Source organism: Petaurus breviceps, unplaced genomic scaffold, assembly GCF_028583685.1.
Source record: "Petaurus breviceps papuanus isolate PSGF00001 unplaced genomic scaffold, PetGlider_PUasm1.0 178, whole genome shotgun sequence".
Lineage (NCBI taxonomy): Eukaryota > Metazoa > Chordata > Mammalia > Diprotodontia > Petauridae > Petaurus > Petaurus breviceps.
Window position 1 is genome coordinate 24,020,838 of NW_027185777.1, and position 18,645 is coordinate 24,039,482.

At 38.7% G+C, this 18,645-nt stretch overlaps 1 protein-coding gene across 1 annotated transcript in view; it reads left to right on the forward strand.

Annotated features, from left to right (window-relative positions):
- Positions 1 to 18,645, forward strand: part of CCDC7 (coiled-coil domain containing 7) — a 172,200-nt gene that overhangs the window by 111,696 nt on the left and 41,859 nt on the right. The window contains exons 15-16 of the mRNA XM_069086464.1: positions 6,295 to 6,323; positions 7,302 to 7,345. Of these exons, the coding sequence (XP_068942565.1) occupies positions 6,295 to 6,323; positions 7,302 to 7,345 (73 nt within the window). The remainder of the gene's footprint in view (positions 1 to 6,294; positions 6,324 to 7,301; positions 7,346 to 18,645) is intronic.

Genomic DNA, 18,645 nt, shown 5'->3' on the forward strand with positions numbered 1-18,645 from the left:
CATTCTCACTGTTTTAAGCTGGACCTGCTTCAGACCCTGGTAGTTTATGTTCAATATAAGAACAAAATAAGATACTCATAGGTCGTTCAACAGTTAACAGAAGGCAATTTATTTAGCCATAGGTGGGGAAGGATTTTTCATGAGGTAGGCACTGAGGATACCTCAAGTTGATACTGCTGAGCTTAAATCCTTTGCCTGAGTTGCCCATCATTTCCTACCAGCTTTGCATCAGAGTACAAGCCAACTCTGGTGACTGCTTTGCAGCTTGAGTTTTTAGTCCCCTGAACCAATTAGGCCTCAACAGATTTTCTAATTTGCATGTGAACAAAGGTTAAAATATTGCTTCTGGTAAACTCACCAAGACCTACAATCACCACATCCAATTGTAATCTCTTACCTGCTGTCCTTATTTTCCTCCATTGTCAAAGTCTCAATCTTGTTTCCATATCTTTGATGTTTCTATCCAATCACTTAGAACCTGAGGGCTCAGATAAACAATTCTTTAATGAAAATATATTCAATAAACCCTAGCTAAAAGCAATCCACAAGATGGTTAAAAAAAAAAAAAAGCAGTCCAGAGGAAGGTAAAAGCTGCTGACAAGGAGATAAAAAGCAGTTGGCAAGTTTGTTTCCTGGGGTTGCAGGAGCACCTTGCCAAAGTCTTTATAGCCTTTGTGCCCATAGATAGGACCCAAATTATTCCACCTAGGGGGAACTCAAACTACTCCAGTTCTACTCTGTGAACTTCTTGGCTTGCAACAGATGGTCCTGTGGGAGTATGGGGTAAATTCTAGCATTCCCAGTTCCTGGCCCATGATAACCAAAAATCCAATCTGTTGCCAAGTTGTACCAACCTATTGACTCCCTGTCACATATTCCACAGTGATACTTCTAGATGTCTTCTTCTCTTCATAAACCTTAACCAGATGATTTAGCCTCCTATTTTAATAAGAAGGCTGAGGCCATGTGATTATAGCTCCCTTAATTCCCTTTCTCCAGTCTTAAAACATTTTAGCATCACTACCTACTCCTTTCTTCTTTCCAGTGACAGATGAAGAAGTAATCCAACACCTTGATATGACTAATCTTTTTACATATGTCCTGCTTCCTTCAGGACCTTGCTTCAGCAATCATTTTTGTCTCGTTCATTCACAGTCTCTTCTCTACTTGAACTTTTCTATCTATAAATATGATCAGTTTAATTCTTAAAAAAAAGTTTTCCCGGGGTGGCTGGGTCGTGCAGTGAATAGAGCACCAGCCCTGGAGTCAGGAGGACCTGAGTTCAAATCCAGCCTCAGACACTTAACACACAAAAAAAGTCCTAGCCTTGTGAACGTGGGCAAGTCACTTAACCCTAATTGCCCTCCCCTCCCCCCCAAAAAAGAAAAACAAGTTTTTCCTTTTACTGTATCTAGTTATTATGCCATTCTCTCCCCATTTTGTTGCCAGAATTATTGAAAACAAAATCTATATCCAATTCTTCCACTTCCTTAACATCCTCTCTCTTCTTAATTAACCCTTTGTAATTTGACTTTCTGTCCTCTCAGTTCTACTGAAATTGGTCAGCAGTGACTTTGTCACCAAATCTGATGGCCTTTATTAAGTCCTCTTCCTCCTTGACTTCTTTGAAGCATTTGACACTGTTAATGCCTAGCAATAAACCACTGCCAAGAAGTTGGGACTCTGCATCCTATCTTCTCTCCCCTGACTTCTGGGAGCAAATGGTGACTGGGTAACCTTCTTTGGGATCCTAGCCACTTAAAGGAAAGGTCAAATGCCTTTTCTTATTTATACTCCTTGGCTCATTACTTCTCCAAATTTTTGTCTCGTGTGCAGGGATGGCACTCAGGGGTAGGAGGGAGAAACTCAATGTATGCTGTACATCATTTATGGTACAGGTGTTTACTTCCTCTACAGAAAGATATTTAATACAAAAATCTCTTATAAGTTCTAATTGACAGTAAAACTTAAAACAAGTAGCAGTATTAACTACTTTTATACTCTCATGGATGTTGAGACTTAAACATTGGAACATTAAACAGCTTGTGGGATTGTTAGGAATTATTGCATTTTACCATGGCTCTTCACTGTCCAAACAATTCTGTATAGGTTTATATCTTCTAGTTAGCTAGTAGTCATGTGCTCCAGTAAATTCTGGAATAGTTTCAGGGATTCTTCCCAAAATGCAGCCAGCACCAACAGAGGACCCCAGGATCTCCAGACCTCTCATACTTACCAAGTCACCTATGACCCTGGATGTATCCAGAGACATATCCATGGACATTTCCATCTTGAGAATGAGTTCAGTCCCATACTACTACTATAAGCAAACACAAAGCAGAAGAAGAAGCCCCAGCTCAAGGTCACAGAGCTGAGCACTCTGTTCTCAGTGTACTATTCGGTGGGAGCAGTTAACATGTTGTCATGATGGGGGAAGGCATCATGCCTATCCCAACCCAGCCAGTGAGAGATTTGAAGGATACTTACTTGCTTGGCAAAAAGAGAGGGTCCTAGGATTGGTTTCCCCTTTTCAAGGTCTACTTAGTCATTGGCTTCTCATCATCTTCTCCAAACACTTTACAGATCACTTCCTCATTCTGGATAATCTCTCTTCATTTGGACTTTGAAACACCATACTCTTAGGTTTTTCCAACCTCTCTACTTGCTCTTTCTGTTTCTTTCAGTGGCTTTTCACCTTTTTCCACATACTAACATGAGTGTTCTCCAAAGTTCCCTCCTTTTCTTTTCTTCCTTTTCTTTTTTATATTTCTCTTGATAATATCATATACTCCCACTTAACTCTTCCTCCTTTAATTACCATCTCCATGCAGTTGATCTCTAAAACCATATCAGCAGCCCTGAATTATTTACCAGTCTTCATACGCTCATCTTCAATTGCCTGCAGAACATCTCCACTGTATGTAAGCTGCCACTTCCATTATCCTTCTTCAAAGCTATCTACTCCTTTCAGTTTTACTGTTTCAGGATGAGCACCCTTCACCAAATTTTTCATGTTTGAAATTTTAGGATTATCTTAAATTCTCTCTCTCACCTGTTGTATCTGGTTAGTTATCAACTATTTTAGATGCTATCCTTGCAATATTCCTCACATCCGTATGCTCCTCTCTATTCCAACCTATTCTACCTCTCTACTAGTCTTTGTTGTGCCTGTCTGGATTACTGCAATAGGCTCCTAACAGGTCTGCCCACCTTTCTTCTTCCTTTTCTATAAATCATCCTTCACATCCCTGCCTGACATTTTTTCTTTCACTTCCTTGTTTAAAAACTTCATTGTTGACAGAATTATAGCACTTTGATATTGGAAGAGATCAGATCCTCCAGTTCTCCCCCTTCATGTTACCATCTCCTTAATGAAATCTTCTGTGATCCCTGCTCTGACCTTACAGATCACTTCCTTATTTTGGATAACCTCTCCTCTCTTCAGATGGACTCTGAAACACCATACTCTCCCATTTCTCCAATCTTTATGTTGCCTTGACAAGCAGATACTGACCTTCTCCTCTCCCTACTCACCCCACCCCCAAACCCTACATAGCCAGAGTTGCTCTTATGTCCTCACAAATAATTTTTATCTATATTTATCTGTATATGTATCACGCCTCATTTCTAGACAGTAATAAACGTTTATTTAGGCAAATTTAGTTTGAGGCGGTGTGATATGATGGAAAGAATTTTGGACATACTCATGGAGACCTAGTTTCAAATCCCATCTTCAAACACTTACTAACAGTGTGACCCTGGTTAAGTCACTTAATCTCTCCAAGCCTCCATTTCCCTATTCATTAATTGGGGAGGGGTTAGGTTAGATGACCTCTAAGTTCTCTTCCAACTCTAAATCTGTGATCCTATCCATAACCTAAACTTGTATTGCACCTAATATCATGCTCTGGGCAGCTAGATGATGTTGTGGATAGGGCATTGGGCCTGGAGTCAGAAGACTTGACTTGGTCAAATCTAGCCTCAGATACTGACTTACTTATGACTCTGGGCAAGTCATCTAACTCTCTTTACCTCAATTTCCTCATCTGTAAAATAAGCTGGAGAAGGAAATGGCAAACTGCTCTAGCATCTTGGCCAAGAAAACCCCAAAGGGGTCACGAAGAGTCAGATATGACTGAAAAAATGACTAAACAAAACAAACAAACAAAAGCCCATGCTTTGCACAGGGGTCTGTTAAATCTTTAATTGAATTGATCCTAATTGAAGGTATCACAGAATCTAAGTGTTTGCAATTCTGTACCTCAGTTCAACTCAACAAACATTTATTACTGGTCTATTGTGTTCAAAACAATATGCTATACATTGGGGATACAGAGGCAAAAGTAAAAGTTCCACCCCCACCCAAGAAGTAGATTATGTTCTACTGGAATCTCCTCCACATTGTCCCTGACAAAAGTCGACAAACCCTCCTTCATAATTCTAAATGTTCCATATGTCATGGGCCCTAGTCTTCTCCCTCTTGTGATATGGTGCCCAGAACAGGGTGCACTACTTCAGGTCTGGTCTTATCATGGCAAAGTATAAAAGGACGTCACCTACTACAGCTTTCATTAGGTCATCTTTTTTTTCCAGACAGTTTTCCCTGAATAGATTGTTAGGCTGATTTCTTTTGTATAATCATGGATCTCAGTGAAGAAGCTCTGTAATGTGCTGGGGCTTGAGGAAATCAGTACAATTACAACCTGTAAATAGGGGCACCAGGGCTCTCATCAACCATGGAGAGCCTTTTTTCCATTGGGAACTTGTGCAAGGCATCTTCCATAATAGGCATGAACATTTCTCCTCGTTTTATACCATTCTTGATATTAATAATTAAATCAGTCATTAAAGTTATCTCTGCTTTTATAAAGAAATATTGTATGACTTTAACATATGAGAGATTCTTGGTTGGAGGAGAACCTCTAGGATTCTGTTTTGCTCTACCAAGACAAATTTTTTTATAATAAATGATAAACAAAATGGACTGTTGTTTTCTCTATACCTTTTCCTTAATTGCACGATTGCAGTGATCTGAATACAGTTGCAGGAACACAGGACAAAGGTCAGCAGTTCCTCCTACCTCCTCCATTTGCTGAAAGAAACTGTGATCTACATTAGCATTAGTCCAGGGGCATGTTGGTAATCAAATATAATTTTAGTCACGTTGTGAACTTAAATGTCAGGCACACTTGGGGTAATTGGTGCTGAAGCAGAAGCAAAGAAGTTCAAAGGACAAATTTGATTTTATTTTACTGTGTTGGCTTGGTGCTATTGGGAGTCTGATTCATGAATAAGTTGTCAGCTGATGACAATAATGGGCTGGTTTTTTTGTTTGTTTTTTCACTCTGTGCTGAGCTGGTGATATCTCACTGACTGACTTTTCTCTCTGTTGAGATATAAACAGCTGGTACCTAAGTACTTTTTCTGCTGAGATGCAAGGTACTATCATTGGTTGGTTGCCAAAAAAGAAATAAATTCTAGGATGTCAGAGCATTGTTGTAATGATTGACCATGGGGTTCAGGTAAAGAGGCAGGTGAAGCCAAATTGGGCCTAATGGACTGAGTCTATGGGGGAGGGTTCAAGGGATTAGAGGTTGCGATAAAGCTGAAGAACAAATTTAGGAGAGTATGGAAGAGATAGAATAATAGGATATTTGAGACTTTTCTTGGTGGCTGAACTAGGATTTTCGTTTCAACTACAGGATAAGCATCAACAGAGGAGTTAAGAAAATTTAGTTGAAAATCAGCATTCTGAGAGCCATTTCCATTAGAAAAAGTTTGAAGATTTACCATAGGTAATAATTAAGAATCAACAATCCATAGAGAGAGTACTTTTAATAAATACTTATAATAAGTACTTTTGTGGCCTGACTATGGTTTGATAGAGTTTCCAAAGGGTGCCTAATATAACTAGGATTATCCAATAGAACATCTGACAACATCCGTCACATTCATTCATCACTCATTGAAACAGTGTGCCATGCAGAAAATGATTCTGGCCTAGAAGTTTGGAGGCATAGCTTCTATTACAGCCTCATTCCCTAATTAGTTGTGTGAAGTTTCCTGGAACAATTTCTTTTTCTGTATAATCAGTAGGATAGATGAGATTGTCTTTTAGGAGCCTTTTCAGTTCTGAAATTATGTAAGTAAGTTATATTGATTGGTTTATGATAATTGCTACCCTAAATGAAAAGTGTGATGAATTCTAGAGAGTTTTCCAAATGAGCTGACATAAATATTTTGTGTTTATCATGTATATTTTTAAAACTCTAGTTTTATTGTCTTTTTTTGCAGGCTGCAAATACCAAAACAGGAGGAAGAAGGTAAAAAAATTTTTTTTTCATTAGCCTTCCCATTCCTCCCTTCACACTTCCTTCCATTCCTCCATCAAAAATAAAGGATAGCAGTAGTCATTCCCATCATGGCTTTAAAATTTTTTTAATTACACCATTACTTACCTTACCACAGTCATTTACTTGGGGAGGGAGCTCATAATCAGAGAAAGCAAAAATGTGAAAATTTAAAAAATAGCTAAATTTAAAAAAAATTATAATATTGAAGAGAAGAAGCTTCTTGGCTTCTTACAAAACTGAAGTGTAGTGGTCAATATAAACAATGAATTTTGGGGCGGCCAGGTAGCACAGTGAGTAAGAGCACCGGCCCCAGAGTCGGGATGACCTGGGATCGAATCTGGGCTCAGACACTTAGCACCCACCCAGAAACACCTGACCACATAACCTTCAGCAAGTTACTTAACCCCAATTTCTTAGGGGCGGCCAGGTGGCTAAGTGAGTAAGAGCACTGGCCCCAGAGTCGGGATGACCTGGGATTGAATCCGGGCTCAGATACTTAGCACCACACCCAGAAATAACTGGCCATGTAACCTTGAGCAAGTTACTTAACCCCAATTGCTTAAAAAAAAAATACATAAATAAATAAACAATGAATTTTAAAAAGAAATTAGAGGATTTCAATTGAATTCTTTGGACCACCTGCCACACAGAATGATTTGGGGAGTACATTTTAGTGGATCAAAGATCTCAGTGATGTGTGTAATCCCTCTGATGCATATTGCTACTTATTTATGTCCTTCCTATACCCATGTCTTCTTATAATCTTCCATTCAATATCAAGACTTGTTTTGTTAATTTTTGCCTTTTACTTATTTTCATTCTCCACCTCCTAAAATACAAAGGCTTTCATAGGCACACTCTGTCCCTCCCTTCCCCCCTCCCCCACATTAAATCATACCACTTATGCCTCATAGCTCTCTTTACTTTTTCCCTCCTTTTCCAATGCAGCTGAAGACTTCAGCCCTTTTCATTTATATCCTTCCTCTTTATTGGTAAGTTTAAAAAAAATAGCAGATGCCTACTGGTTTGCAAACCTATAAAAATGTCATCGTTCTCACATTTCCAAATTACCAAACTGACTATATCAGAGTATTAGAAAATCTTGCCACTGAGAGGTTTGCTATTCCACAAATATCCTCTGTGTCAGTGCTTCCAATTGTTAGCTTGGATAATTATGCATTGATGTATCTTAAGCATTTATACATTATTTTATAAGACTTAAGAATTTCTTAGCTTTATAATTACTATGTGGGTGGGTGAGATAATAGAAAAAATATTAAGGAATATTCCTTTCTATGCATAATATTCATCTTCAAAAGTTCGAGAATTACTGATCTAATCAGGTTTGATAAGAAATAAGTGATGATCATTCTACTGATCATGGTCAGAATTTAAGAAATACTCTACTCAGTGCCTTAACAGTTACTTATATTTTAATAAATTACATGCTATTCTAGTCTCAAGAAAAATAAAATTTGGATTTATTCACTCATCATAATGAAGATTATTTTGTGAATGCATTTCTTGTCATTTCCTTCTTTATTTTCTTGTATTCTGTACCAGCCTTAGAATGAACAAATGGAAAGATAAAGAAAATAATTCATAGACAGTAGAAATAATATGTAGACAGGCAGTAGTCATGAAGACATCTAACTATTGCATAAATATAAATAAATATAATATTGGAGTGTTCACTATGACCCAATGATATAGCATCATGCCCAACTCAAGCCAGTCTCTGTAATGATAGTGAAGTATTGTCTTTGAAACTAATGGAGATAAAAACCTTGACTTCATTATATCTGTTGGAGAAGGAGAATTTGTAAAGTGCCACACCCAATTTATTGAAGTAATTCATGTCAATTGCTGATTTGAAATGAAGAGTTACTTTAACACTTGGCATTTCTCTATATAACATACATTGACTTTCCATAAGGATAGGCCATAGCACTTCAGAACAGGATGGACTACTTTTGTAGAGAAGCCATTTTAACAGTGAAAAATTGACATTGTTGAATTTGTTAGGCATTTGATCTTTCATGTTTGGTGGCTTCCTGGCTACATGAATGACCAAAACCTACATAGTACAGTAACTATTTCAAAAGTGCTTTTAAAATGCATTATGTTCATGTAAATATGGCTTCAAAATAATCAGTTCTCTGAAGTTAATCATGAAGTCAATTCAAGGTACTGTAAGGTCATAGTGAGATTACACCAAATAGCTGTCTCTTTGATTTATGAGTGCTGGGAAATGTCTGTTTGTGGAGTTAGGATGGTGAAAAGGTTGCCAAGAGTGTAAGTTGTTGCCATTGCCAGCACTTATAAATTTCTATATAATTTTTAAGTCACAACTGGATATTTTATTGGAAATAATGGGATTGGGGCAAATGGGAGAAAGTCATAATACAGGAAGATGAGGGGTGAGGGTTAAGAGGGTTAGGAGTGAAAGATACCAGGTATAGAAGGAACCATATCATTTCATGAATAGCTAGCTGGTCCTTACAATGTTTTATTAAGTTTATGTTTATTAGTCTTATTCAGGTAGATTATTTCAGAATTCCAATGCAGTGTTCATTTATGGCCCTTGAGAGAAGCAATTGAATGTTACTAAATAAAGATAAAATTTAAGAAAGTTTTAGCACAATGACACAATATTGTTCATCAAAATTTATTTTGGGTTACTCCTTAGATCCTAATAGAATTTCTGAAATACTCTGGAAAGTCTTCCAAACCTTCAGAGTGGAAGAGGCCCACCTCAAAGATGCATGGTGCTGCTGTATAATAAAGTACAATTGTTTAAGCTTTATGACATTTAGCAATTTATTTGGTCAGTGAATGAGTTACTGGCAGAGATTTAAACAAGCTCAAAGTGATTTCTAACAGTCAGAGGTTGCATGTGACATAGGGTATTTCATCACTTTACTACTTCAAGAATTCATGAGTTCACTGGTATGGGGATTCCCCCCATGGTTGCAGCTCCTGACTCCTTCATGCGTTAGAGATGGTCTTAATGGCCAACAAGATATAACACCTTGTTGTATTTCCACCCCTCTGGTGGTAAAACACACACACATGTAAAAGAAAGGTATTTCTAAAAGAATATTTGACAACTATGAAATTTAGCACACATCTTAAAAAAAGATACATCTGTTGTTGGATAAATGTTCAAGTTCTACCCAGCTTCACTCCTTCTACAACTGAAGCTTATCTAGGGACTTCACTTTATGTGGGTTGTTGCATTAGCTCTTCAAAATGAAAAGGGCTTAGAACCACATATAATAATAGGACAACAAGGCACCTTTGGAGACTTCCCAGCTTTAACAATGATCACTCTCTACAAATGAAAATTGTCATGTTTTTGAAGACTCCAGAAGAGATCCCAGCATCTTCCTAAATAATCCATTTGAATGTCTAACAATTCTCACTGTTAAGAAATTCTCCTTATGTCTAGTGTACTTTCCTTATGGTATAATTTAACTTCATTCTTATTGGTCCATTTTCAGGAGAGATGGAGAACAGTTATATAACCCTCTGGCATAAGAATTAAGCACATGGTTGAAGATTTTAAGTAATCCCTCAATCTTTTTTAAAAATAGGTTAAATAATAGCAGTTATTTTAATCATTTCACTTTCCAACCCTTTCATTATCTTTTTTGCCTGTTACTGAATCCTCCAAAGCTGAACACAACACTCCAGAAAAAAAAAATCTGGGAGGGGTGAAGTCAATATGGTGGAGTAGAAACAGGACCTCCACTAGACTCCCACTCCCATCCCCTCCAATTCATGTAAAAGGTGACTCTGAACAAACTTTGGAGCTATAGAACCCACAAAATGACACAGAGAAGCTAACCTCCCACTGAGGACAGCCCAGCAAGCTGGCAGCAAGCGGCTAGCGCAGCGCTCTGGGAGCCAACACCAGCCCCACTCCAGCAGAACCGGAGGTTTTAGTCCCAGGGCCATCTGACCACCCGCTGGCTGGAGGGACTTCAGATTACCAGAAGCTGTGGTGGTTTCCAGAATTATCAACCCATAGATGCTAAGGACAAAGTGAGAGTTCAGTGCAGTGTGAACTTTGGGATCCAGTAGTTGGGAGTGTGTTCAGCCTTTGCCCCCAGGGTGAGAAGCCACTGAAGTAGGGGGAAAAAGCGAACAGTCTGAGGAGTAATCGCTGTTGCTTTAACCTGCTTGGATCTAGATTGCAGTCTAGGGTGGAGGTCCTTGAGTGTGTGATTAGAGTGCCAGAGCGTGTCGAGGCTTCATTGAAGATTTCACTTTCAAATGAGAATGGTTTTCTTGATACTTTCTTAGCTAATACTAGATGTTTTATAATCCTAAAGCTCAGAGAGGAGATAGTACTTGTAGTTTAGCTCTCTTAAATGCCAGGTGGCTCAGCGAGTGAGAGCACTGGCTCCAGTGTCGGGATAACCTGGATTGGGTCCAGGCTCGGGTACTCAGCACCACACCCGGGGATAACTGGCTGTGTAACCTTGAGCAAGTTACTTAACCCTGATTGCTTAAAAAAAAAAAAAAGAATCCACCAATCACCTCCTAAAAAAGATCCCAAAAAGAAAATTGCTAGGAATATTATAGCCAGGTTCCGGAATTCCCAGATCAAGGAGAAAATATTACAAGCAGCCAGGAAGAAACAATTTGAATATTGTGGAAACAATCAGGATAACACAGGATCTGGCAGCTTCTACACTGAGGGATTGAAGGGCTTGGAATATGATTTTCTGGAGGGCAAAGGATCTGGGATTGAAACCAAGAATCACCTACCCAGAAAAACTGAGTATCATGTTTCAGGGGAAAATATGGTCATTCAGTGGAATAGAGGACTTTCAAGCATTCTTAATGAAAAAACCAGAGTTGAATAGGAAATTTGACATTCAGATACAAGAAGCAAGAGAAGCATGAGAAGGTAAACAGGGAAAAGAAATCATAAGGAACTTATCAAAGTTGAACTATTTACATTCTTACATGGAAAAAAGTAATTATAACTTATGAAACTTTTCTCAGTATGAGAATAATTGAAGGGAATAGAAATGTATATATATGTACACATGCATATATATAAGTCTATATAGGAGGGTATATGGGCATATGAATACATATGTGAATGTGTATATATGTATACAGGTATACATAGAGGGCACAGGACCAATTTAATGGGAAGGGATAATATTTAAAAGGTGAAATTAAGAGGTGAGAGAGGAACATAATGAGAGGAGATGGGGAGAGACAGAATGGGGTGAACTATCTCATATAGAAGAGGTAAGGGAAGATAGTTACAATGGAGGAGAAGAACAGGAAGGCAAAAGGGAATGGGTCAACCTTATTGAATTGGGCTTAGGGAGGGAATGACATACCCACTAAATAGGGTATCTCACCCTACAGGAGAGTGGGGGGGAAGGGGATGATGGAAGGGAGGGCAGGTTGGGGGAGGGAAGTTGGAAGCACCCACTTTTGAAAATGGACAGGATCAAAGTAGAGAATAGAACAAGTGGGAGGTGGGATAGGAAGGAGGAAAATATAGTCAGTCTTCCACAATATATCTACTATGGAAATGTTTTGCAAAGCTACACATGTACAACCTATATTGAATTGCTTATCTTCCCAGTAAGGGTGGGTGACAAGAGAGGAAGGGAATGAATCTGGAATTCAAAGTTTTAAAATCAAATGTTTAAAAACAGACTAGATAGATAGATAGATAGATAGATAGATAGATAGATAGATATGTGTGTGTATACCATTATCAATATCACTTTACATGTAACTGGGAAATAAGATATACAGGCACTGGGGCATAGAGATCCACTGTACCCTACTGGAAAGTTGGAGGGGGTATGTGAGAAGATATGGGAGAGAGCAGATTGGAGGAGGGGATATCCTGTGGGATTGATATTTTGGGGTGGTGGGTAGGGGAAAAATGGGGAGGAATTTTTGTAACTCAAAATCTTGCAGAAATGAATGATGCAAACTAGAAGTTAATAAAGCATTTGATTTAAAAAAATAAAATGAAAAAAACCCATTGTGCACAACAACAAAAAAATCTGGCTTAGTTCTGAGTATGATGGGAAAACTATCAAATGCTTCTACAATTTTTACTCTCATTTACATATCTCTGTTTGGGACTGGGAATTCACTGTCTTAGGCATGTATTGTTTAAAAAGAGTGCCTAATTATGGACTTTATTATCTTTTCCATCATGACTAGTAATTTTTTTTTCTTGTGTACTTGGACGTAGTTAGGTGCAGTTAAATGCTTCCCATCTTGCATTGGTGCAGCTTAATTTTTGCTCCCCAAATGGTACCATTTTACATTTATTTTTTAAAGTAAATTTTATTGATCTCTTTTGTTTTTATATCACCTAAATTTCCCCTGGTAATGTTCTCCCCTCCACTCAGAGCCAAACTATATGAACAAAGAAATTTTCTTATTTTTGTGAATATATAGTGAATTTCTGCAAAACTATTAGCATGAACAATTTAAAATTTGCTGGAAAAGACAGTAACAGTAAATAGTAATAGTAAAGAAGGATTCTGTCACAGGTTCTCTTTCTTTCTTGTATTAAAATGCTTCTACTAATAGATATGGGTAGATCATCAGAGTCATGACATTTCAGAAAAAGTCTGAAGGAAGTTTAGCTTGTGGACAATTCCCATCCTGCTTATCAACCCTTAGTGTCCTGATGAATTAGGAAATTTCAGAATCCCTCCAATCTCCCAGAGATACATATTGCTAGAGAAGCAAGACCCTGTAGGGAAATTCCACTCTTGGTGGAGCCTAGTAGACAAAACCCAGGTTCCTGGACCTTGACCAGGAGCAAGAGACACACATTCATGACCTAAGAAAGGAAAGGACTGGTTGCCAGGTGCTTCATGAGAAGACAATTCTCCCATAACCTCACTCACTTCATATGCCCAGTTACTGACCCTGAAGAGAATTTCCCAATCTGGCTTGAGGGGTGATTAGGTTAAGATAATCAGCAAGATGCTTAGGAAGGTTCATTGCCAGCCTGTTAGCTACTGGATTCTGTAACTGTGGTAGCAGATTGTTGTCACAATGCTGTTCTAGGTCTGACTTTGGATGATGTGTGACTGGGGGATGATGAGGATTGCAAGACTATAGATGGAGACTATAGATATTAAACCAGGCATAAACTGGAACTATGAAGGTGTGTATATATGAGTGTGTGGGTGAGCTGGTCTGGCTGTTCAGAAGCAAGGAAAAGTTGGGGGTCAGGAAAAGACAGGGAACTCTTTATGCAGAGTTTCCAGGGCCTGGTTGGCCCCACTAGGTGCTGGGTGAAAAGGTGGATTGGAATTTCTCAAATGGTACTCAAGATTGACCAGCTTGGTGTGGAGAAAAGTAGAATACATAATGAGGGAAGGACCCACCTAAGCCTCTAGGAGCTGCCAAATCTCTAACAAGCAGGGGATTAAAGAGGGGACAGAAGAAGAAGGATGTCCCATCCTAGGATGCTGAAGTCAGAGCAGTGTGCCATGTCAGAGGTAACAGGTTCATTGTGGGCTTCAGGGCAACTCAATTAACAACTTTTACAGCAAGTGGTAACCTGATTAGCATCTGCAGCAATCCCTGGTCTCATCCAGGAGATTTGAATTTTTTCTGATTTTTTTGTTTTCTTTTCCCTTCCCCTAACATCTTCTTTTTTACCCTTTGTCCTTAAAGCCATTTTTATGATACCAGAGAGGACTCTGTGGCCACCCTTCTGCCACCTGTGTCCTAGGAGATTCTCTTCCACTCTGGTCTTGGTGATGGATGATGGTTGTAAGTAGGCAAACCTGGATGATGACCAGGAGCCTAGTTTTTTTTTCTTTTTGGAGGCCAGTTGGGGTTAAGTGACTTGCCCAAGGTCACACGGCTAGTTTTTGTGTTAAGTGTCTGAGGCCGGATTTGAACTCAGGTCCTCCTGACTCCAGGGCTGGTGCTCTATTCACTGTGCCACCTAGCCACCCCATCAGGAGCCTATTTTTAAATCTCTTCTTCCATAGGAAGCTTTTTTTGATCCCCATTAATCTAGAGCTTTTCTTCTGTGTGTAATTTGTGTGTGCATAGTTGTTTGCATATAGTCTCCCCTATTGGAATATGAGCTCCTCAAAGGCAGGGCTGACTTTGACCTTTCTTGGTATGCCTGTTGCTTAGCACAGGGCCTGGCACACAGCTGATGCTTAATAAACATTTATTCACTGATCAACTTGAAGTTTTAGTTCTATGATTTTATTTTTTTTAATTCAATTTTTAATTTATTAATTTGTTTGTTTCCTTTTAGTTCACAGGATTCAATTCCACAATTCCTTGAATTTCACATTTTGTCCCCCTAGTTCTATGATTTTAAACAAATATTGAGCTGATATCAACTGGCTAATTAAACCCAATATTGCATCAGTGCAGATACTATGAGATAGATAGATTGTTTAATGAAGACGGGCTGAATTTTAAAATTTGCCTATGGTCTTCAGCCAGGTTTGCCTACTTAACACCATTATCCATCACCAATACCAGAGTGGAGGAGAACCTTTTAGGACACACATGAGACTTCAGCAAAGGAGACTGAGGAGTAAGCAGGGTCACAAAAATCTAGAGAAAGGAGACTCTCAAAAAGAAGAGGGTTAGTGTCAAAGGGTGCAGAAAGATCAAGAAGGATGAGGGTTGAGAAAAGGCCATTAGATCTGGCACTTAAGGGATCATTAGTTTAATATTTGGTTCAACAGATAAATGATGAGGTTGTAAGCCAGACTATAGACAGCTAAGAAGAAAGGGAGAGGAAAGAACATGGAGGCAGCTATTATAGCCAGCCTTTTCAAAGAGTGTAACCACAAAAGGTAGGAGAGATATGAGACCATCCCTGAGATGAGATGGATGGACTAAATAAGGATTTTTTGAGGATGGTGGAGACATGGGCATGTTTTTAAGCCTTAGAGAAGTAGACAGTGCAAGATACAACATAAATGAGAGTGAGGTTGATAGAGGGGGCAATCTATTGGAGAAGACAGAATGGAATGAGATTGTTCATAGGTTTTCTTGGGCAAAGAGAAGAACCACTTTTTCATGGTGAAATAGGAGTGAAGGAAGAGATAGTGGTGAAAGGCATCTAGGGATATGAGAAAGAAAGGAGGGGAGAAGAGAACTCTCAGTGAAAGGTCTCCATTTATTTCAGCATAATAGAGGCAAGGCTCTTAGCTGAGAGGGTGACAACTTCTGTCTCGGATAGGGTTGGATATGCTCTCCCCTCTGACTCGGACTATGAATTCCTAGAAACCCGGGAGCTGACTGCCCTCTGGGGTGGAGTGAGGACTAACACGGGGAGAGAGAACAGCTTGGGAGCTGACTTTGAGAAGCGATAAGTTTTTGTAGTGGCATCACTTCTGGGGACAGGTGGGCTGGGGGTTCCCCTCTAAACTGAAGTGTGTAAAAAGGGATTGAAGAAATGCGAATAAAGGATGGTTGCATCTTTCCATATTTCCCAGTTCTTATTTCAACCCTTCATCGGGCAGATGTCTTCTTATTCATGACTCCTGGCGCCCTGTATCTATTTACATGATTATAGTGTTTTACTTAAGAATGGCTTGCTCCCAGTTTTGTTACTATGGTCATCTTTCTGAGCAAGCATCCATTTAAAAAAATTATTTTTCCCCTGTGAATTAAGGGATGCTATAGGCAAGAATGCTTAATTAGCATTCTCTTAGATAATACATTGAAGATTTCACTTTCAAATGAGAATGGTTTTTCTTGGTACTTTCTTAGCTAATACTAGATGTTTTATAATTCTAAAGTGCAGAGAGGAGATAGTACTTGTAGTTTAGCTCTCTTAGAGGGTAAAAATGCATATTCAGAACTGAAACCCTCATGTTACAGAAAAGCCATCCGAGGCAGTCCTTAAGAAGAGCAATGCTAAATTATCCACCAAAGGAAAAAAGGTGCATTTTAGTAAAGCTGTTAAAAGGAAAAAAAGATTTTTGAACAAAAGTGAGAAAGTGCTGACATCACCTGCACCTGCCCTTCCAGTCATTCAACTGCTGTTTCTTCTTCCTGAACAAGAAGAGGCTGGAAGTGGTTCATCTAAGGTAGAGTATGATGTAGAATCCCAGAAGCTCCAAGTTGAAAGAGACCTCTGAGGTCGTCCCATCTGACACACACATGATCAGGAGACCCCTGTTCAACGTGCCCCACTAAAGTCTCTGCGGCTAGGGGAGGCAGCCATTCCACCTTTGGTTAGCTCTAGTTATTACTAGGGAGACAGCGAGGTGGCTCAGTAAATAGAGCTCTGGTGCAGCAGTCAGGAAGACCTGAGTTAAAGTCCCACCTCAGATACTAGTTGTGTGGCACTGGGCAAGTCACTTAACCTCTGTTTACCTTGATCTACTGGAGAAGGAAATGACAAACTGCTCCAGTATCTTTGCGAAGAAAATTCCATATGGGTCATGAAGAGTCAGATACAGCTGAACAACTGTTAGAATATCTTACATTAGCATCACAATGTTTCATTTGCCATGAATTTAAAACTTAAATGTCTTGAATAAATATAGAAATATATTTAATTTAAAAAACATATTCATAGCTTCATATTCCAAACGAATAAAAAAATCCTCCTTTTGAAATTATAATTTTATTTTTAGGGTGTTCAGTGGGATGTCTGGAGATCTAAAGATTATGAAGTAATATCTCAATTAGTAATAAAACTTTAGTAATAACTTTCAAGGTAAAGGTATGGGATATCCCTGTTCTAATCCTAGCCAAGGGAATATTAGTCTATTATGCTGTCAAAAAGAAAAGCATCCAATAGGAAATACTTTAGATAATATTTTAATTAATGTTTGCATATTGTTAAAATGTAGTGAAAGATATCCTGTGTCATCTGGTATAATGGCGTACCTGCTCTATTTTGGCTGATCATCTTGTCAGTTGTTTTTTTTTTTTTTATGAGGGGGTTCAATGACAAGGGAGTGTTTCTATCAAGAATAACTAGTATATAAAGCAAAATATATCAATAAAGCTTACAGAAAATATACCTACCATAACTGTATTGATTATTCTCATAAAGATTTGGTACAGCTGGGAAAGAAGACATATGAATTGATTGTTATTAATCTTGTCAATCAATTAACAAGCATTTATTAAGCGACTACTATGTGCCAGTCACTTATGTGCTGGGGATCCAAAGTAAAACAGAAAACAGGCCCTACTTCCAAGGAACTCCAAGTCTAACAGGGGCAACAACATGCAAACAACTACATGCAAAAAAGATACAAGATACACAGTTGTTTTACTCAACTCTTTTTTTTTTAATAAGATTGATTGAGGAGGGAGGGATAACACTTGTAGTGGTGGGGCTTTTTTCCCCTCAGGTGTTTGATATCTTCCCATTCAAAAAGTTTGACAGTCAATCTCTCAATACACTATAAATCGTGACCTCTAGCTGTTTGTCCTGTGTTTTGAAGAGGACAAATGACATCATGGGGTGATGTCTTGATGACATAAATTAGATTTAAATGAGGCATTGTTATACAAAGTACTCCTTCCAGAGTCATCAAAGACTAGCGACAGGACAAAAATCAGGACAAATAGTGATGGCCAGGGATGTAGTGGATAACCATGGTGTCTTTGATGTCTGACCAAACTCTGAGTGCTTCACAAGACCTACTTTTAGCTGCCTTCATGGCTGTTGGAACAGATTGTTCTCATCTGTCCATTACACCAGGGGTAATCTTCACACACATCCCCCCAACTAACCCCCTCCCAGGCCTGAGGCCTGCTGGTCACCTTTCAGTGTGGCAATTCTCAGGATTTACTGAGTCGGATTCAGCTGCTCTTCTCTTTGCTTTCTCTTCTGTCAGAGCTATCTCTGTAAGATTTCCACATTCAATATCGTGTTGTACTGCATAGTCGTTGCAGATTTTATGCCAAATTTTTTGCAAAAAAGTGGGGTGCGACCATTATGTGATGCTTTTAAAAATGTGCCAATATTACTTAAAAGTCATTTATTACTAAACTGTACTGCTGGTAGACAAATTGTACAATTTATTTGTGCAGAAAGATGCAAGTCTTATATCGTGTGGCTTGCTCATGGCATCTTCCCTTACCTACTTATAGTGCCAGTGTGATATTCACAGTGCCTACAGAGGCTATGAATATGCTGGTGTAATTCTGAATTGCAAAATATAACAGACTCTCCACATGGAAAGTAGAATCAAAACATTTATTCAAACACCAGAAAACTGAATCCCAACACCAGATAGCCAAATTTATCATAGCAACAAAGAAATCTATACAC